Consider the following 22850-nt stretch of genomic DNA (forward strand, 5'->3'; position numbering starts at 1 on the left):
CATTTTGTGTAGGACCTCTCTGGGAATTTTCAGCCTCTAATAAAACCTGAGTCAAAAGGGCTTTTTCAGTGGGTTTATATTTTAAAACTGTTCAGATTACTCTTCCACAATGGTACTTACTTGCCTTTTGGCTTTTTAGGCAATTTCCCAACCAGTCGGTACAGGTAGTGGTTGAATTTATGGATGTGTCCTTCAACACACAAGTCTGAAGTGTAAAAAGTTGGTATGTACAATGTCAACCTACAATTGTTGAGATAATTTAGCCTGAAAAACTGCAAAGGAGTAAGAGCTCCTAGAGAGCAGTATTTCAGGGCTATTGAATGAGTTGTTGAGCATCGGTATTTTTTGGATATTTGGGGATGACCCAAATGAAATTACTGGAAGAGAGAAAAAGAAGGTGCTGCTGTGATGAACAGATCACAACACAGGTTAGAGATCCTACCAAAAAAAACTTGTATGCTTTTACAGAAAAAAAAAAAAATCTTTTTATTAAAATCCCAGAAGTTCTTGACATGAAAAACTTTCAACAAAAGGATTGCATTTTACTGTAAAAAATCACTGTAAAAATTCACTGGCTGGTTGGGGTTTTTTCATCACCATTTCTTCCAGTTTGTTTCACAATACCACTAGACTCTGTCTTTGCTGTACTGCTCTTTTTGGGAGCATAGATAAACTCTTCTCTCCTTGGTATGCTCAAAAGTGCATTTGCTACTTTTTCCTGAGGTTTGTTTTATGAGTGATCCAGTTTATTAGGCAAATGTGTAGGTGGCGGGCAGCAGTGTGAGGTTTTTCCATTCTGAGGCTCTTGTTTCTTCTCCACCGAGTCAATCCGTGTCTGCATCTGTCTGTCAAGACTTGGCCTGATGCATCCATTTACGCCCTGTAAGCCTCCAAATAGTGATCAGATAGGAGTGGCATCTGGTCCATACCTCTTTAGGAGGTATGTAAGCTGAGAATTCAAAGGTAGAAGGCTGTATATTGCTAAAACTGTCCTCTGGCTTCTTCTGCAGGGAACACTTTTTCATACTGCATGTATTGAGCCTGGAAACTGGAGCTCTAGGAGGTCACTGAGGCAGATAATCTGGATGGGGTATTTAAGGCATGCAAAATTTGACAATTATCAAAAAAAATGTGTTGTGGGAAAATGTGGGAAGATAGTATTTTCTTCTGTCCTCATAGATACAAAATACCTAATGTTCTGAGCAGGTCTGAGGGGGAAACTTACTGCTAAATTAAAAATACAGGAAGGTAGACTTACTGGCTTTCTCCTGTCCTAAGTTTCTTTTGTTCTCTCTCTCATAATACAAGACGACACTCCAGACACCACGTTTCTGGGGATTACCTTTCTTGGGATTGAAGCCTTTGGCCTCATTCTTTTCCTCACAGTTAAGAGTGTTCATAAGCTCCTGGAAAGACACTGCCTGTCATGTCTTGTTGCTTAAATATTGTGATCGAGCCTGTGAATAATCTCAAACTGCTTTGACATGTCCATAATAGCTTTTGTTCTCCTTCTGTACCTATCCATTTCCATTCCTTAAAGTCCTCCAGCACGGAGTGTTCCAGCTTGGATGTGGTATGTGGTGTTTGACTACAGATGCTATAGGAAAATCAGACCGATACCTTTAATGTTTGTGGATGGTGACAATGGCTTGGAAAGTGAAAATGACCCCTCTGTGGCAAATGATACTGTTAGACCCTTTTCTCCCCGGCTTGTGAGTTTTATTCACCCTTTGGTGAAAGTTGTTGAGAAGCGGTCAGCTGAACCAGCGGTACCCTGCAGAGTGACATGTTCACATAGGGCTTTTTCAGCTGTGCTGTGTGCAGTGAAGGCTGTGTTAACACCAGATGCCAATCATACACCACCAGTGGATTTGCAAGATTATAGGACAGGAAAAAAGATGAAGGTTAAGCACAGGGCGCAATAGAGATTACTTATGGTAATGAATTGTATAATTTTTCTAGACAGATCTGGATTAATGTTTATCCCAGGCAAGAGATTACTGTATGTCTGATTCTAGTTGTAAACAGACATTATTAAACAGAAGGTTTATGTTCATGAAATGCGACTATGGGTGTTAAAGCACTTATGATTTATTATGTGCAAAGAGAAAAATTAACCTGTTCATCTGCTATAGTACGAGATGCGCTGTGGATTTTTGCATAATTTGGAAGGCATCTGCTCCTTTGGAATACAAATAACCAGTGAAATGAGAAGGATTCTCGTCTCATTTACACTGATCCAATGCCCTACACTGCAGTGATGTTGAAATGGTGTAACCAGCAAAAGAATAGTCTTGTGTGCTTTTGTAAAGCAATAACACTTCTATAAGATGTAATGCTGCCAAAGTCTGTTTTCTTGTGAATCTTAAGGGTGTTTTCTCTGTAATTGAATAAAAAAAATGTTAATGTTCAGAGAGCTTAACAAATGATCTTATTTGGGTTTTCGAAATAATTCCCTTTCACTAATTGAAAACATAGTGTTTAGAGACCTTGAATTTTTTTAAAAAATATTTTTAATCTGTTTTTCACATGATTTATGTTGCAGCCCATTTTTCTCCTGCTTTATTGTATCACTGCTGCTTTAGCATAAATGAGGCATAGGTAAGACATCCACATTTTTTAATACTGCCTTACCTTAGTAGCTAAATAATCACACCTGAGTCAGTGACCTCTGCGTTTTGGGTGAGCTGAAAAATACCACCTTAAGAAAACTAAACAAACTCTAAAACTTTGCTTCTTTGATGGAGTAGACATTGCAACTTTATTACTTGCTAACATGGAAGTATATTTTCACTGTGAAAGCAAAGAAAAAATACAGTTATCAGAGTCTGTTCTTTCTATTTATGGACTGTATTTGTAGCCAGCTGATTTTTGTATAGTGCCATTTGAAATTATCCATTTAACAATGATGGATGATACAACTATGTTGCTTTCCCTCCACTTTGTAACTGATTCGTCTACTTATAGATTGCATTGGACATGTTGCTGATGCTTTATTTGTAAAATTCACTCACATATGTGAGAAATTTGTCTGTTAAGTCTTACTGACTTCGCAGAAGCTTCTCGGATAAGTAAAGATATCCCTGTATATAAGCAAAATTAGCCCAATATGTAAAAAACATAGGCATGTGGAGCAAAAAGGCCTGGGAATATTATAAGGTATGTTAAGTGAATTAGAATTTAAGCAGTTACGCTAGGTCTGAATAAAATGTAATCTGGTAAGATGTTCTGAATGCTTCAGTTAAAAAAAGTTGCAATCTTAAATCGCCATCAAAACTCTTCATATTGCTCTTCTATATTTCTTAGCTAATTTTTATATTTTAGATTTAGTACAACAATATATATTGTTTCATGAAAAAAAAGTAACATTTGTAATATTTGCCTAATTATCAAATTTTACAATGGCTGTGAAGTGTGTGTCTGGTGTTCAAGTTCATAAACAAATCAATTAACCAGTAAAAGTCTCTGTGGGCTTTTTTAATCATTCAGTGTAGCATCTGAAGCTGATGAGAACTTCTGGAGGCACCCAGGATGTGGGTGAGAATCCTTCAGGAAGCCAGGGTGAGCTGCACTGCACTGCTTAAAAGTTAGTGCAGTGAAGCATTGTGTTTTGAGAGGCACTAAAATACATCCAGCACTCTTTTCTTTGCTGTGTGTTAGCAGACATCAATAAGTCATAGAGATGACCTCCATCTTCCAAAGAGAAGGAAAGCTAGAAATGAAGACACATTTCTGTTATCAGTCTGCTGTGGGTCGTAAGTTGAACTGGTGTTATATTTTCCTCTGAAAGCCGCGTAGCCTTGACACGGTGTTTAACAGTGTTAAGCTTATTGCTGCTGAGCTAAACATGTCTGAAGCGAACGATGACCCTCACGTCTTTGCGATAGCAAAATGTCTCCCTGATGTGATCCCACAGACTTGGAGCATTAAGTTAATTTTCCCCTGGATTTCTGAGCTGCCTTCTTTTTACCCAGTGGAGAGCTTGTGAAGAATACAGCTTCTGACCGAATGACAGAACATGGAGGATGAAATTAGATGCATTCAATTAGAAGATGACAAAAAGCCTATCTAAATATTTGTCAGGATGCTACTTAGGAGGCGTAGTGTCCAGCCCGGGAAGTGAAAGGCAGCCGCTCTCAGGACTTTGTAGTCTGGAGGGCTGGGAGATGAGTAAATCGTCCAGATTCTTTATGGGTTTGGAGGGGATAATTGAGGGTATCGAGTTGGCTGTTACAATTCCAGGGTTGGTGATCCCTCTCGTGTAATCTCAGATTAGTTCTTTTCTTGTATTCATTTAATACAGAATTAACCATTACAGAGTTTTCTGGACCACTTGAGTAAATATGTTGTTATTTGACCACTAGGATGGGTAATTTGGTGGGTTATGGGAGGTATTGAAAAAAGAGGAGCTCTATCTTCTCCACAAAATAAAAAAAAAAACACCTCAAAACAAACAAACAAAATCCCAAAGCCACAAAACCCAAAGAAACAAAAAAGCCAGAGCAAATGTGTTGGCTATGAGATTGTCGGGGTTGGACCAGAAGGTTTACTGCTTTTTCAGAGGGCAAAAGAATGTTCTTGAAAACTAATGTTCAGAATTAGTAGTCAGTTAAACAGAAAGAGATTGAGATCTGCAGCTTGGTTTGGCCACATCTGTTTATCTGTAAATTAAATCCATAGCAACTTTTAAAAGTAAGAGGACAAATCTCTGGCTCATAATTTCTTGCTCGGAAAGTTTTAATTAGGAATATAAAAAATGTAAATACAGCATATCATGTTTACCTTTTTTTTTTTTTTTTCATTTCTGTTACCGCAGTTCAAGGGGGAATGTGACTATGATAGGGTTAATCCAGCTACATAAAAATCCATGCTGTGTATGATAGTAGTAAAGCTTGTGATCCCTTGATCTTTGATTAGATCCAAGCTAGTAAATATCTTGTGTTTAATCAGAATGAGTTGTTCTGCATGTAGTATAAGTCACCTTCACAGATGGGATGTAGCAGCAGAGTTGTTCACGAATATTTGTTTTAATCCTTTCCAGAGCAACCACGCTTTATGTTTCTTTGTTGTAAATCAGATTCAGCAACTAAAGACCCGCATGAAGGAGAGACATTTACTTGCAGTCAGGAATAGGACAGTGTGGAAATCTTTTTTCCTTTTTAATGAAAAATGTAACTTACTCGATTCTTAAAAGGTATTTTATACTATTCCATAAACATAACTAATACACCATAGCTGCTTTTTTAGACTAGGATGTAAATATCATTATCTAGAATTTCATGTTAAACTGTTCATACACGTTTCTAGCTCAGGAGACTATAAATACTCAGAGGCTAAGATTTATTGTGGTAAATGTTCAGCCTCTATTATTATTCTGTATTTTAAAGATATTTAGTTAGAATAGTAGCTGTTCTGTGTGCTGGTAAACTGAAATTCTTAAAACCTTATCTGTAAGGGTAGTTGTTTTGTGTGGTATGTCAGCGTCCTGTTTACCTAAATCTGTCATAATTGCCTTTCGATACATCTTCCTCTGACACGCCAAATATTGAAAATGAGACAACTCTTTGCTGGGAGATTTTCTACCGAATGTCATTTTTCTGTGTTCATAACTCGATGGTAATAACTGGACAACCTGTAGTTAAATGCATCTCAATTTCTCTCACTTATTTTTCCTAATCACCACACAGAGCCTTCTGTGCTCAGAGGTGTGATTAGATTTAACCTGCCATCATATCTGAAGAACTTTCTGTACAACATATTATACACTGCAAGAATTATATATGTAAATGGTGGGACTAAGTGTAATATATACATAGATATAAAGATGAGTTGCCCTCATGGCAAAGTTAATTCCTGATTATTATTTTTTCTGTCTTTAACAGGAAGACTGGAGAGCCCCCACTAATAAATGGCTGGATTCCTTACCTTGGGATGGCGTTGCTTTTTAGAAAAGATGCTTTCAAATTCTTACTGGATCAGCAAAAGAAACTTGGAGATATTTTCACTGTACATATTGCTGGTGAGAAATATTTTAGCATTTCTCTTGATTGTTTCCATCAGTGAAGTTAAATACTAATTCAAATGTTTAGTTGAGAATCTTCCATAACCAAAAACTTTTGCTTAGCATAGGCCGATAAAAATTAAATTCACATGTATTGAATGCATAGTAATTATCCATAGGATGTAATTATAAGCAAGGGGGTTTTATATACAGCTATAGGTCTGTATGCTTATTGACAGAATTTGTAGGCTTGTAATGTATGAACATGGATTTTGCCAGCACATTTAATTGTGTATTGGTTTTTTTTCCTAAAGAAGGGCAAACTAACATCATCTTGACACCGCACAGAAAAATATCAGATTAAATTTAGAAAACACTTCAGAAAAAAAGTGCAGAATATGTTCTCACACATTTTACAACTGGTTGACAGGAACACAAGGGAATGAATGACATATTGACTCAGTGATACAATCAGGACTGGAACACAGAAACTTCCCGTTGCCAGCCTCTTACTCTGATCATGCCTGCTGAAAATAACAATATAATAAAGTATGATATAACCTTGCTGTTTTCTGTATTTATAGCTGTACTACTACACTAGCTTGAATAGAAACATTTGAGTGATTTCACATAGACACTTAACTGTAGAAGAAAAACATAGAATGAAACTGGAATTTTAAATGAAACTTAAATATATAATTTTACATAAATATACACACATATATACAGATGTACTTTTTACCAAAATCAATTTAAAATCCAGTGTTTTCCTCTGTTGACAAAAAGGCAAATTCTTATTTGTGTAGGTGGATGTAATGGATCTTTTGCCTCTTTATATGCTGATATCCTTGTACTGATGATCAAATTTAGAGTTAAGTCTATCTCATTTTTAGCTATACCTATATTTTTAGGGAGTTTCAAATAAAAATGTAAAGTGTATAGTTTGCTTTTTAATTTCATGGCAGTAGCATTATCTTTATATTTCCAAATAAGTACTATTTTTCAATAAAAATAATTCTTTTCATTACAACTAAATTAATTAAATTGCAAGCCGTATGTTTAATTAATAAAATTTGTCTTCCTCTTACCAAATCTGTTCTTTTTTTTCCTTTGGAAAATCCTTTGAAAGAGCACTTTTACTGTTATTAAATGAGTGATTATTTTTTTATTCATTCAGGGTTTTTTCTTTGGAAACTGGTATGCTCAGATTTTTTCCATCTTGAAAGTGAGTTTGACACATTACAAGACCAACTTTCGTTGAAATACAGTCTTTTTTATTGTTAATGTACATTCACACTCTATACAGTTGTGCCTTCTTACGAATACAGATTAATAATTACCATTCAGAGCCTACCTTAATACATTCATAAAACCAGATACAGCCATGCTTCAGAATCCTTAATGTGTTTAATCAAATATTTATTTCTCTTTCACTTCTTCATTATTTTATCCAAGGCTATGTTTAGACATTTGTATATTTAAGCAATCTATGAATATAATTCAGTTTCACAAATTTCCATTTGCATGCTAAACAAAACTCCATTTCAGCTAATCTCCCTGTGTTCAGGTATTCTAAGGAAGCCTTCCTTGATAAAGACTGAGGTAAATGCAGTGAGTTCTCAGTATCATTTTAGCCTTATGCAGGGAAATCTTTGATTTTGAGAAATTGTCATAACAGAGATGCCACTTTAAGTTCTCTTTTTTTGGTATAAAATTACTGACCATCAAGAGAAGCAGTTTGTCATCCACAAGTCAAGGAAGAAGCTGAAGCTAGTTAGTACCTCCTATCATGTCCCGAAGACATACAGGATTTCTATATGTCTTACTGATTTGACAAAGATGATGTTTATATGTTTGGCAAACATAACGTAGCCTGTTGTGTATGGACTATCATTGCTTTATGCCCCTGGTCAGTGTCTAAAGGTCCTGTCAAAAAATTCTATCAATATATATTGTTCTAATTATTGGTTCTCAAACTAGTTCATTTGGAAAATGCGGAACGATGCTCGGAGTTTCTGGCGTTGCCCCGTACCGGTAATGCGATTTCGCTGATCGTACTTTCCCATGTGATGAGCAAATGATTGTCATCCCTAAAAGTTGCAAGGGACATGGATGTCATCTTAATAAAGAAATTAAAAAGCACATCTTTCTATGAGAAACAATGTAAATTCCTGACCTGTCGCAGAAAATAGTTCTCTAATTGGTTTTGTGTGGTGGTGCAGCAGAATCGTTTTCCCCAAACGTCACGGCAGCGAAGCACCACTGTACATCATTGTCAGCAGTTCAGCAGAATCTCCCTAATAAGAGGACGATTACGTAAATGCGATTGCCTTTAAAAAAGAGAGAGAGAGAGGGAAAAAAAAAGAATAAGGAGGGGAAAGAGAGGGAGAGAGAGTCTGTGGTGTTGAGATGATCTTACTTCCCAAGCCAGCCCCTCTGCTTGTTAAGGCTCAGCAGCATAGGCAGACGGCTAGGTAAGACCTTAAAGAACTTGAAACAGTTTTGTCATTGTTTCTCGGGATTAAACCTTGTCTCCTTTTCCTGACAAGTTATTAGGAAAGATACTGAACTTTTCAACACTCTCTCTGAGACTAACGCAACTTTCAATAAAATAATCTGAGGGTTTTTTACTAAGCACACTTGCCTTTTCGAATACTGCTGCGAAGTCATTCTTTTCTTTTAAATCATGGTACACCTACAGTAACATATCACATTTTTCTCTCTTAGGCAAAAGGTAATTTACATTAACTCCTTATGAAGCTGAAGCCTGCTGCAAGCATTACCGAAATAACATCCATCATTAGATGCCATCTGAAATACTTGTCTTTCATCATTAGCATTAAAAAGCTCCAGAATGCATTATTAGAGTAATTTCTTAACTATCATACAAATACTGGCTTCTGTGCTCAGATTTACCAAAGTTGACAATTTTCATATTTTCCACATCAATCTTCTATTTCTAGGAGACTGTAGAAACTAAATGGAGATAACCAGGCTATTTGCAGCAGGAGTGTAATGCAGACTGAAGGATTGGATGGGGATGTAAGAATTCTCTGTAGCCATATCTTTTAAAAATTCAGAGGACTTTTACAGAAACAAGGATACATCTCTTACTTTGTCGTGTTTCTATGGTACTAAGTAAAATAGCTCAGGGATTTAAACTATTGGGATGTGGAGTGTGGCATTTCTGTATGGACATTTCTACTTAGGTTTTAGTGTTGAAGGATTTTTTTAACAATTTAACAAGGAAAGGGTTGGTCCCCAGTGGTTTCTACATAAATATCTTCAATATTTAAGGCTTCCTGATTTGTGGAGCGTGTGGTATGCCTCCACTTTTGGCTCATCTGGCATTTACCGATACCCTGATGGAAATTTATGAGCATCAAAATTTGTTTCGGTTTCGGAAAAGACTACTTTTGAGAGATAGTTCTTGACATTAGTTGCAATGGAAGGACATGGGAGGGGAGGGGGGAAGCTGCATTTTAAAATGCCAAATAAAAACTGGAGACTTTAGGAAAGATTGGCATTTGTTGGTCTCTGACACCATCAGGGACAGTCAGAGGGAAGAGACCTCATTGGGGACAAAGACAGAATTTAAAAAGCAAGATTAAGGACCATATTGACACTTCCAAAATTTAAAATCATAACTTGAGATGAGGACGGTTGTTCCTGTTTGGATGTTTGCTGCTCAGGGTAGAGGAGGTGTTGGGGCACGGTTTTGTAATTAGCAATCTGTTCCTGGGTGGAAGAGGCTGGGGTAACCAGTGTAGCCGTGTAGTGCATCTGTGTGTGAGTAGGACTGTAACTGCTAAAAGCTCCCAAACCCACACTCACAACAACTTTCTAACTACTATTAATTAGCCCTAGATTTTAGTCTTTTTCTCATTAAGAGATCTAAAATTAGATTCTCAGTGAGGTATATAAACAAGCTGCCTTTGTTATAGAGGGGTTCCACTTTTTTCACTATATAGACCTTTACTACATGCAGCAACAAAAGTATTTTGGTTTATGTGTTTATATATATTGGTGACTTGCAGTGATGTGGTCTGGAGCCTGAACTGGTTCTACAAAATGAATTATTTTTTGGTACATACTTACTTTTTGCTACCAGGAACCTGATGAGAATAATAAAAATCAGGATCTGTAATACTCTGCTTCTCTCAGAGATATTTTTTTTCCAAAGTATGTGCTAGTGTTGAGTGAGTTTTGGTTTAAAATTATTGCTAAAATAGTTTGTTTGTCTGAAAACTCATTTGCTGAAAATCATTTTCCTACTTAAAAATTATAAGAATTGATGTGCGTTTGCTAAGTGTCTGATTAAAGATCACAAAGAAACTCATATTTTGCATCAGAAATAAGCAGATGGTGGACAGATGGTTTAAATTAATATTAATTAAAAATCTTAACTTAAATTGTTTACCCTGTAAATGCAAAGTTAGGAAGCCAGCTTTCATCTTTAGGGTTAATAACACTCCAGATCTATTTATTAATAATTGCTCCAATGGGCATTCTTTCCAAGCTTTTATAGCAAAGATGGTGGCCTCAATAAAGCGCATGAAGGTGGGTGAAAGGTGGAAAGGGAGAGCAATCCTAGGACTCTTAACGAAGATCCTGGAGAGGCTGAGACTAAAAATTCCTGTCATATTCTGTGGTCTGGGAAGGAAGAAATGATCAGAAAAGAGGACTGTGATTTCAGGATCTCTTTTTCATGCCAGTTTCTTGATATATTTATTCTTTAAAAATTAATTATGTCTCTGGTTGTTTATGTTACAGTAAAGCAAACTCTACTTCATACACTGTTGACAAAAAAAAGGAGGTCAAATTCTGTCACTATTTATCCCATACGTTTCCTTACTGGGTCACTGGGATTGCAGTGGATGTAATTGGGAGGAAAATTATGGCAGCTGGTAATTTCAGAGGAAGTCCAGAGCACATCCAGATTTACCATAGAGCACTGTGTGTATATATAAGTCAGAATATGGAATAACTATGATAATTCAAATATAACTATATGGTAACCATGGATACTTGTTGACATTTTTAGTGGTAGTGACTACATTATCTCAGGACATCTGTCACAGAGCCAAATTTGGTCCTCAGTTAAGTGTGTAGTGTTCCCATTAAAACCAAAGGAGATTTGTCCCTTTAGTGAGACAGAATTAGTCTGTTAAGTGCTGGAGTCTTTACTGTTTTCCTGAGTTTATAACTGGGATATTTCACAGAGGATGTGTACATTTTAATGGGTACGCTTTTTCCCTAATGCCCCTCTCCATTCAAGTTAAGGATCGGGAAATCTAAATTTAGACTTAACATGGGAACCATCTATAAAGAGTTAAGTTTTAATCAAACTTCGGGGCCATTAGCATTTTGTTTCATAATAGTTCACCAAAACGCTTTTCTGTAGTAGTGGACTTAAAGATCAGGGAGAAATTGCAGGACTTTTCTGGCAGGGGCAGCTTGAAAAAGCATCAGATGATGCTGTCCTGTCCCTCTGTACAAGCAGCTGAAGGTTCAGCTGTTTGACCTCGCTGAGTTCCTTGGGAAAGGTAGGAAGCTGTCGGTACACTGACACAGTGGATGATAGCACCAAGGCAGTGTGCATCCCAAAATGGCACCCATGTTAAAAATGGTAGCCTGCTCCATTGTAAGCTGTGGCTTCAAAATCAGATCCTAAGGTAGTCGTTTTACGGATACTAAGCACATTCTTAACGAGAAGTTAGCAAAACTTCAGGGGGGAGAAAAACAGTTGTAAGAGAGACTTTAAATGTTGGGGGGTTGCAGTGTGCAGGTAAAGCCATAACTGGCAGGTTTGGGGGTTTCTGTGTCATCTGCTTGAAGAAAAGCTGCCTAGGTGGTGTATTTTCCATTTCAGCCATCATCATTCACTTCCTTCCATGCAGGTGAAATGTGCGTGTTGCTCCCTTTCTGCTGGTAAAACCCCACAGTTTTCAAATGCTGCTATGACTTTAGATTGTATTTTCATGTTATACCAGAGTAATAAATGATTTATTTCAGAGTGCCACGACTACAGAGATCACACCCTACTGTTGGCAAAACCAGTTGATCAGTCTACATGGAAATGGCTTCATGCTGATTTTAGAAGAGCTATAAAAGTATACACAGGTGGAATCTGCATCCTGACAAAGGGAATGTAAATAAAACTTGTTACCTCTTCATTTTTTCTTTTTTCTTTATTTTTGTATTGCTTTGCAAATTTCTTTGGGATTTTTATGGATGCTTTTTTTCCAGGCAATGGCTTATTTTCAGTCATTACTTCTGAAAGTGTCACCAGATTATTAAAGTTCATGTCTATATTTTTTTCTTTTCTTCTATTCAGGTAGATATATTACCTTTATCATGGACCCATTTCAGTATGTCTACGTCATCCGAAATAGCAAGCAACTTGAATTTCATGAATTCGCTGATAAAATGGCTTCCAAAACTTTTGACTACCCAGCTTTGTCAAAAGGAAAATTCCCCGATCTCAAGGAAAACCTTCACAGAATCTACCAGTATCTACAAGGCAAGCCTTTGGATATCATTTCTGACCACATGATGAAAAATCTCCAGGATATATTTGAATGGAAATGCTCACAAGCAACAGATTGGGAAACAGAAAAAATGTACAAATTCTGCTGCTCTGTAATGTTTGAAGCCAGTTTTATAACACTATATGGAAGAGTTCCTGCTGCAGATGGCCACAAAGTTATTAGTGAAATCAGAGACAAATTTATCAAGTTTGATGCCAGCTTTCCCTATTTAGCTGCAAACATACCAATTGAGTTGCTAGGAGCTACCAAGAAGGTTCGGAAGGAGCTTATACATCATTTTTTACTTCAGAACATGACAAAATGGCTGGGAGGGTCAAAAGTGGTCCAAGCCAGACAAGATATATTTGAGAAATATGAGCTGCTTGGAGATTATGACAAAGCAGGTAGGAAACTTATGAATGATTGCTTGTCTAAAATAAAATAATTTACTATAGACCTTTGAAATAAAAAGGCAAAATGGCGACCTTGAAATTTTTTTATGTTCTTTCTAATTGGCTAATGATAAAATGTTTTACTCTGAAACAACCCTCTATGATAATTGATTTTTTTTTTTGTGCTGAGGTGGTAAAACAAGATACTTAATGGTGATAATGAGAAAGATTATAACTGAGCTGCATTTCCTCCCCTTATTCCCCCCACCCCACACGCACACACCCCCCCGACATTACATTTCAAACTATTCTCATTAAGCAGAAAATTAGACTTCAGAAGCCTATTGGTCCTCATTAGCATTCACTGATCCTTGGCTGGGTCTGTGTCCTAACATCTTTTAATTAGCACACTGCAAATCTAATCAGTGTAATAAACGCTATTAATCTTCCTTTTCACTTATTTTCTCCCAGCACATCATTTTGCCTTCCTGTGGGCCTCTGTGGGAAACACGATTCCAGCTACATTCTGGGCCATGTATTATCTTCTGCGGCACCCAAAAGCTCTTGCAGCAGTGCGTGACGAGATTGACCATTTGCTGCACTCAACAGGTCAAAAGAGAGGGCCCACGTATAACATCCACCTCACCAGAGAACAATTGGACAACCTGGTCTACCTAGGTAATTTATTTTTATCTGTTAGGAAGAAAAGAAGGGCTCTCTCAGCAAACTCACTTTATCACTCATTTCTGTTTACTGAGAAGGTGGAGGACACAGCTGCCTAATTGACATAATAACACCCATTTACATCAATTATAAATTATGTAGTTTATAGCTGTAGATACTCTCATTGCATGTAAACACTAAAGCCTAGGTAATTAACTATGCAAGGTATGCAAAAGGCTAAATCAAAGCTTTGCAATTATTTGAAAAAAAGTTGATGCCTATTAAGTTGTTTGATTCTGAGCATCTGCCGAAGTGTTAATGCATTTCAAATACTTCTATATGGTACTGCCAAGAAAGACCCTTTTCTGAAATTAAAGCAGGATAATGTATTTAAACTGCAAATGTAATTTTTTTCACAAGCAGTTTCTTTCTTTCTGTCTCCTTAACAAAACAAAAAGACTTCTAAAGCGGGCTTCAGTTGAGCGAATGCCTCCAATCAAAATATGAGAAGGTAAAGCTTTGCAGAGCAGAAATGGTGTTTTCAGTACTGAAGAAAAGTACCTTGATTCAAAATAGAGAGCTTTGAGGGAGATACAGATATTCCAGTTCTGGATCAGGGGTTCAGAGGAAGACCCTTGCCTGTACTGGAATTTGTTTGATCCAGGAGCTGGATAGGCTTTCAGAGCATCAGCTGATGGTTTCATTTCATTTGCTAGTGTACAGGTGCTGGCAAGATAAATGCTAAAGTTAGCCCAAGGGAGGAGAGGGGGTGTAGCAGGTAGGAACCTAACCTTGAAGCATCTGAAAAGCTCCATACGTAGTGTTAGTAGGGTAGGCAACTGCTGAATAAAAGCTGAGAGGTTCAATATTCCTCTCTTTTTAAACATCAGAAACAGTCCCTTGTTAAAGCTGAGCTCGTATCTATAGATTTTGGTAGCTCGTGTCTGTGTGTCTTGGTAGGTCATGGCCTGAACTGATGTCCCACTCTTAAATGAAGCTGTGTCAAGAGAGGGTGGTAGAGCAGTGCAGTATCTGTGCACGGTTTGGATCTAAGCAATAGCTGCCATTCTCCAGGACCATCCAATGTCGCATGTCTCAGGAATCTGTCTTCAAATTTTATTTGTTTTTTATAGTACAAATACAAAATTGAGTTTGATCCAGTTACTTTTTGTTAGAGCATTAATGTTAATCTTATATAGTGTGAGTCTAGTCAGTTGGTTTCATCTGGAGTCATGGCTGTTTTGGTGCAGATTTCTCTCTTAACTGATGGAGAGGGCTTTTGAAATAAGGGAGGTATTGAGTGACAGGGACACTTCTGAAGAATAACACAGCATTCTAAGTAAGTAATGTACTTTTAAGGAACACAGTAAAACTACATCACATCAAAGTTAGCATCCACCAAAAAATAAGAGAAGAGGAAAGCTACAAAGCATCAAGAAGATCAAGAGAGCGTTTATTTTGTATTTGGAGACTGAGATGATAATGGCAAAGAAAAATAAGGACACACAAAAAAAGGTACCCCAGAAGTGTAGGAATAGGAAAATAAAAATACATACTTCACTAAAACCATCTGGTGCAAAATGGTATGAACAGTTTAGAAAATTAATTGTGTCATTCTTTTGCTGCTCCTTAAAATCTTGAAGAACCTTGGTTCAATTTATGTGTTGAGAGGAATGTGCCACATCTTGTTTCATAATATTCTTGTAAAGCTTTTGTTAAATTTTATAATCAAGTTAAACGTAATGTGATATGAACAGAACCTAGATTTCAGTTCTTCCTGGCCCTTAAGTCATAAAGGGCCGGATACTGTCCTATAAAATAATAATACAGAAAAAAAATCTGTACCATAAGAGAATTAAAGTCACGCTTCATTGAAAGGGGAAAGGGATGTTTTGTTAATAAATGTGTAGGAGGGACAAAGGTCCCAGTTTGCATTGCTTGTGCACCAAAAATCCGCATGTTGCGGGAAGGCTGGGGGCCAGTACTGCCTTCGCCCTTGCAGCTCACTGACCCCAACCTCTGAGACAGAGCTTTTCCTCTTCCCACTCCCCTGTGCCAACCCAGAGCATAGGAAATCAAGATTTGTGTCCCTGCTTTTGAGTAAGGCAGACAAGGTGGGATTCTTGTATGTTCATCACCTTGTCATCTCATTCTCCTGTTTTAAGCGCTCTGATTCTTCGTCCTCTTTTTGGCCTATTATAACAAGAGCCTTTTTTTGGACTCCTCATGCTATGGAGAACAAGCAAGAATTGCTAAAAAGCCTTTCTCTGCAAGCAATGTTGTTGTCATGGTCAGATACATGGTCTAGAGCACAACATGGCCTGATTGACTTCTAAATTCAAAGCACAGGTATGTTATTTTTTAATTAAAAAAATGAAAAAAACCCACCCAAAATTTCAACCTACAGCAAAACTAGCAAATTTTGGCCCTGATTATTTTTTCTCATGACATTTCTGGGGCAGCACACTTGGTTTTGTCTATGTAAGACTTTTCCCAAAACACAAATGCACGTATTTGTGTGCACAGAGTAACATATATTAATAGTCCTTACGGCTCACAACAGAGTTCTAATATGGTAAACGACACATGAGAATGGTCTGTTGGTTTTTATGGTTATAATGGAAATGCGAAGGGTAAAGCAGAGATATACTTAGTGCATGTTTAATGCTAGGCATGTTTAGTCAGTTCGTTTGTTTAATATTAGTCCATTCATTTATATGGTGAAGTATTCTTGCCCCAGGTCATAGCTGAATCCCAGATATTTCCTGCGAAAAGAGCACAGCTTGAAAAATTGTTTCATACACAAGAAAGGGTAGGAACCCAAAAACAGCTAAGACAGAGTGCGTAGTCATAACACAAACGCTAAGCTTTGAAATCATTGGTTGGATTGAGAAAAATGAATATATTTTCCTGGAATGGGCTGGGCAGAACCATTTAGTTCTTAGTAAGATGCAAATGTACTTGTTTCGGATTATCGTTTGTGTTGGCACACCGTGATGCCTGTGGGTAAATGACCCCCCCCCCAAATATTTGCATACTCTATAGCTATTTTCCTACAATACACTCTAATAATTATAGTACCCTATTACCTGCTATGTGTTAGTGTAAAATTAACAATCCATTATGCACAATAAGTTTTATAAAACATTTACAGATAGAGATCATGTTTAATTAAAATTAACTTGCCTACGAAAGCCAAATGCACTTATGATTCGCAATGACCTTTTATTACCTGCAGTCCCTTGTTTTGGCTGGATGATTGACAGCTTGCTGTTTGGCTACCATGTTGTATTTCAGCTGACAAGACTTTTCATTTTAACTCAATTTGCCTGCCTATCACAAGCTGGTGGCAGGCCAGTCTCAAGTCACCCAGCTTTGCCTCAGCAGCTTGCTCTATTTCTCATTAGTACGCATTTATTCAGTGGAAATTGGAAGACAAATGCTTGAAGGCATGTGAACTAAGTATAGCAAATTAGGGTTTAAAGACTGAATATTTATAAGTATATTGAAACAGTTTTTAAAAAAAATATCTAGAATGAATTGGAAGCTGAGTGCTAGCTTTAGTATAAGAGAAACGAAGAGAGAAGTGGGAGGATTCTAAGAATAACAATACTATGAGATATATCTCTCTCCCCCCCACCCCCAACCCCCTCTAGAAAATATGTAAAATCTCTCTGACAACACCTTATCAAACAACAGCCTGGCTTCTTTATGTAGCACTCGCACAGTGAAGTTTAGCATCTCATGTGTGTAAGAAGGGGGGAAAAAAATGAGGGTCATGTTCATTTGCTGCTTGGTTATCCCTTGGTATGCTTTAAATTGCCTTGTTTGTTCGGCACAAGCACAGAAACAGATGTTGCTCTACCGTGCTGGATAATTTACTGTACCTCACGGTGCAGAATGGAAGGCCTCCCAAGCTACCCAGCTGGTCTGTCAGCGGCGATGGCTGGTGTCTGCTGAACTATGACAACTGCAAGTAAAGGCTGCAGTTTTATTGTGCAGTTGTCATTCCTCTCAATGTATAGCTCCAGCATTTGTGGAAAGCTGACTGTCTATTTTTTTAATGTGAGCCTGCAAAGCCACATAAGCTCCATTCTCCTTTGTTGATCATAATGTGACTCATTACTTTTGTCATCTAATGATTATCGGCATGATCGCTCAGAGCAAGAGCCAAGCTCGCCTTCCACACATAACTGGTACTGGAAGGTAAAACAGATTTGTCATTTACGATCTGACCGCTAAGCCACACTTTGTGCTCCATTATTGTGATTAACTTCTGTATAAGATATGCTGCCCAATTGTCATTTGGGATCCGGCAGCGGGCAGGGACTGCCACGCTTTCTGGGAGGATGTCCACCGATAGGATGTGACTGCATCGCTTGGGCGGTAAAACGTAAACCTGCTATTTTGCAGCAGTGCTTTAATAATTTTTCCCCCCCCTCCTTCCCTCTTCCTCATTTCATTTCTGCTGTCGCTACATATGTCACCACTGTTTCCAAATGGTGGACCGGTGTGGAGTTACCAGCTTCATTTTCTGCGGGTTGAGGACAGTCTGGGAGCAGAGGCTGGACCCTTTCTTTGTACCGCGTAAAGTTTTGTTGCCAGAGCGCTGCCAGCTGAAATCTATCGTGTCAGGTGCCTTGTGGCTATCTGCAGTAGAGGCCATCTTCTGGAACCAGGGTTCTTTTCTGGCTTCGTCACCAACAAGCCGATTTGACTCTGCCTGATTATAGTAACGAAGGCAGTCCAAAAGAATATGCACAGACTCACTGTACGTCACATTGAATCACAGCGCTGACCACACAAAGCTGACCGCAGCCTCATTTCTTTAGACAAATGCATGCTTAAGGAAAAACCTCCTGCAAGAAAGCATCCAGGGCCACTTTATTTGCTATGCATGCTGCACCAGATTTAATTTTTAGTGAAAGAGCGTTTGTTATTATTTTTTTTCAGAGGCATCCACACTGGGTAGCTACTGTCTCTAATAAACTAACCTTTTGGGTGCAGCAATTACAGTGCCTTGGTGAACACTTACAGAAGGCTTATTTGATATCACAGAACATAGATGCAGACACAAATGGATTATTATGTGCAAATGAAACCCTATTTTAGGCTATTTTTCACACTGATGATTAGAAGGAAGCAAGTCACATATAACAGTGCCCATACATGCTGGTGGAAAAATAGTCAGTTTTGATTACAAAGTGAGAGATGCAGCCCTAGACAGGAGCTACATGCTGATATACATGCTATCAGAATGATTTATGCAAATTATGCATATTATTCCCAAAGGAATTCCTCCTCAAACTGCCAGGATAAATTGCCGGAAATTAGCCATAAAATCTGTCGTGCTAGGAGCAAAAGGTGAAGGCCACTGGGAAAGCAAGGACATTCAGCTTCTGGAGCCTTCCAGGATGTGGTGGTGGAGACAGAAATCTTGCTTTTCCTAAGCCTGAAAGGACTATGGTTTGTTTTCTCTTGGCCAATTAAAAGTGTCTTTCTCTCTTAAAATTACCAGGAAAATAATGAATTGCTTTCATTCACTCTGACCATAACAGACACTGTCATTTGGCAGCGTGGGTCACTGAAAAGAAAATAAATAAATTTTTAAATCCTCAGAATGATTATGGGATTAACAAGAAAAATTATTTTTCCAACGTATAGTCAGTCCTGCCATAACATCCAACAGCTTTCAAAAGGCAAGCTAAACAGCTCCATGGATGCTTTTGCTGGTATTTGCTTGCGACCTCCAAAATACATGTAAATGTATAATGTATTCATGTCTTTTGATTGCATTGTTTTCAACATGATGCCTGAATAATGTCTTTCCACCCAAAACTCAGTACTGCCTACAAGCCAGCAAAATTTCTCAGCACCATCAGTGAGAATCACATCGGGAGGTTCAGCATCATGGCTGCCCCCCCGCCCTGCAGGATTGTTTATTGCCTCCTCCTGGTCTCTGCTTTATGTTTGCTTTGGTTTGTGATTTTTTTTTCCTTTTTTTTTTCCTTTAGCCTGCCCTACTAAACCTGTCGAGATTCAGCAGCTGTAGCCATGTATAACTTCCAGTCATCTCCCATATTTCTGACACTTCCCCCCCCTCCACTTTTGTTTAATCGCAGAGAGTGCCTTAAACGAGAGTTTACGAATGTGCTCATCCTCCATGAACATTCGCATCAGCCAGGAGGATTTTGTTCTCAAGCTTGAAGGGAATCAAGAAGTCGGTTTGAGGAAAGGAGACTGGATAGCCCTTTACCCGCAGATTTTGCACATGGACCCTGAGGTCTATGAAGATCCTAAGGTAAACATTCAGCTGGTGCTACTCATCCTACTCCAGGCACATCAGAGCAGCCAAGCCTTTTGTGATCTGTGGGTTGTTTTTTTTGTTTTGTTTTTTTTTTACTGCTGTTCCTTCTTGTGGAACAAATCTCCCTACTTTCAGATGTATTTTCTAGGGCCCTACAGGTCAAAGGATTCATGGCCTGAAGAGAGAAATATGGTGATGAGAGTGACTGCACTGCTTTCAAAGGAATTGACAATTGCACATTGACTACCATAAACTTTAGGCTAAATGTGGGTTTTGTTTGGCAGTGGATCATTTGATACCCAAGGAGGGCTGAATAATAGAAGGTGGTTTAAATAGCAAATAATGTGGGCCATTTAGCTAAGTGCCCGCAAAGCATCATTGACTCTCTGAAGTCCTATAATAGCAGTGTCTTACTTGAGCCTTATGCTTTTTCACCTCCCTTCGTAGGGATTCACCCCTTCTTGATCAATTAGTAGAGTGTTGTGAACTCGAGACTGTAAAGCTGTTGCTCTGCAGTGAAGCTCGGAGGGTAATTGTGTCATCTCCTTGTATTTTTCTCTGACGCTTGAGTTAATGAATATCAAAGACTCGAAATTAATCCACCCTGCCTCAGCCTTAATACAGCTTCAGAAGTTCACCACCTGCATGCAAATTGAATAGTCCTCATCTTGGCTAGGTTGCTCCCCTGGATTACTGTCCCCAGCCCAGGATACCACAGAGAAAGAGTGAGGGTGCATGCTGAGGCTGTTAAATGTCTCTGCTGCCTGCGAGGCAAGCGCTCGATCCATTCCTCGTCCCCATTTTCCTAAGCAAATGTCTGTCTCTCAGCCGTGCTGATTTCCATCCTTGGCATTTGAGCCAAAGAAGAAGGGAACTGGATTTTTGTACATGTTTATAGAAAACTCACATTAGAGGCATTGCTCCCTGAGGCTCTCTCAGGAGTGTAAGAATATGAGACTGCAGTGGAAAGATTAGATTCAAGTGCCTTGTTGGTGTGGGACAGCATCTCAATGTGCGGGAACTCCACCAGCCTCAGTGAGAGGAGGTGTGGAGCGTGTCATAGTTAGCAGGAGTAAGATATAGTCACTGGGATGAACACTGGACCCGTGCAAATGGAAATGACATCCAGGAGGGCTCTGCTGGCTGTCCTCACACAAAACTGGAGACAAAGCCCACTGAGAAAATTAGGGTTTTAAAAAATAATCCATATATTGGCAAATAGTTGATTAATATTTCTATCCTTAAAAAGTAACAACTAACAAATAAGCTTTTTCTCGTTTTATTCTTAACACTTTATTTTGGAGAACGTTTATTGATTTGTCAAAAGTCCATCTGTTGTTTAGGTCCTAGACCAAAAGCATCAGCGTGGAAACTGATCCCCTCCCTTATCCAATAATTGCCGGAATATATTACCATATTTCCATTGCTTGAATATATCTGCTTAGTATCAGCTCTGCTCAGCTTTCACAGTACAGCTTTAGTTCATATATTTTATCCTTTTGATAGTGAATGAGCAATCCACACATTGCAGTACATTGATTTCAGCACATGGGCCCTCTCGAAAAGTGGGGAAATCACTGTTCTGTTTGGTTCTTAAAATATGCAGTGTGCTTTCAACAATAACTACTGAGGATCAGATAGAGATGGAAAATGAATTTTTTTGAAAGGTGCAGTCTTGAGCTTGTCAAGTATTTAGGGAAAACTTTCCTAGGAAAACAGGCAGCTTGACGAGATAATTTTGTAGCAATGCTTTTCTCCTGGATACATAAATTTAAGTTCAAACTATCTTCTGCTTTGGCACCATATTGTATAAGTGTAGTGTATGTATTGTTGACCTCTTCCACCACTCATCAAACTCTAAATAAATGAGTCCATTTTCTGTAAAGTGGGTAAGTGAACCCCTAAAACCTAATTCAGCTAGTTATAGAGCTCAGTAAATAAACTCTGTAAATCCCATAGAGTGAAACATCAGGAAACCCTACATAGTGGCTTCCCAAACAAAGCTGAATACAAGACATAACAGGGAGAGACTTATATCAATCACAGGAGATTGCTCAGTTTTCATAATACTCTTAGCAGGTTGTCCATGCAGAACTTCATCACCTGTTGTTGCTCAGTGTTTTCACTTTTCCTGGCCATCAGCCACCCCGTTTCTTCCAAGGAGGCCTTGTGCATGGCTGAAAGTTCCTTGATTGTCAAAAATTAGTGTTTATTTAGCCACTGAACTAGCTTTTAAGGAAACACTATCCAACCCAAGGGGCTTTTGCAGCACAAGCCTGCCTTTGATGTCACTGTCACTGGCGCCATTCCTGTCTCACACTTGTTTTCTGCTTTCCCAATTTCTTAGACACCAATTTATTTTTTGTTAAAAGCAATTACAAGTCTCAGATGGCTCTTAAAATGACAAAGAAAGCATAAGGTTTAACCCAGTATGTCTTATGTTCAATACCACAGTTCTTAATTGCTCCAGACGCCAGGAGTCCACCTTGTGGAAATGTTCCAACAAAGTGAAGAGCTCTGGGTTGGGTTGGGTTGGTTTTTTAAGCTATTACAGTTCATACTTAGCAGTGCTTTTTTGGAGCAGCAGGATATAAAAGTGAATCTTTTTTAAGGAAGAAGTGGTATTCTGGGCTTTCATTTGTTACTGTGCTTCAAATGAAGCAATAACTTACCATGGTAAAAAAAAAAAAAAAAAAAAAAAGGTATGCTTCTTTTTTGCTGGGATGTTCAAAGAGACTGAAAAGAATTGCTTGTCCATTGAAACATACATATAATCACTTTTATCTTTGTGGAAAATCCAGGCCTCTGCCATTTAGAGAAACAAGCTTCCATTCTTCAGCAACCGAAGTTACATCCCCTCCAGAGCACCTTTTACTTGTTCCCTTTCTCATAGACCACCTCCCCTGACACTTGTTTTTACTTGACAGCAAGACCTGCAGTACATGGTTTTCAGAGCC

At 38.3% G+C, this 22850-nt stretch overlaps 1 protein-coding gene across 2 annotated transcripts in view; it reads left to right on the forward strand.

Moving 5' to 3' along the window:
• CYP7B1 (cytochrome P450 family 7 subfamily B member 1) overlaps window positions 1-22850 on the forward strand; it is a 126555-nt gene that overhangs the window by 98330 nt on the left and 5375 nt on the right. Inside the window, exons 1-5 of one of the 2 annotated variants that reach the window (XM_080380447.1) lie at window positions 2576-2601; window positions 5883-6019; window positions 12339-12935; window positions 13395-13601; window positions 19709-19887. In XM_080380447.1, coding sequence (XP_080236573.1) covers window positions 2591-2601; window positions 5883-6019; window positions 12339-12935; window positions 13395-13601; window positions 19709-19887 — 1131 coding nt within the window. In that variant the 5' untranslated portion in view covers window positions 2576-2590. Of the gene's footprint in view, window positions 1-2575; window positions 2602-5882; window positions 6020-12338; window positions 12936-13394; window positions 13602-19708; window positions 19888-22850 lie in introns of those variants that run through there. The other variant, XM_080380446.1, reaches the window with a different exon arrangement.

The sequence above is a fragment of the Falco punctatus genome (assembly GCF_963210335.1).
Source record: "Falco punctatus genome assembly, chromosome: 3".
NCBI classification, from domain to species: domain Eukaryota; kingdom Metazoa; phylum Chordata; class Aves; order Falconiformes; family Falconidae; genus Falco; species Falco punctatus.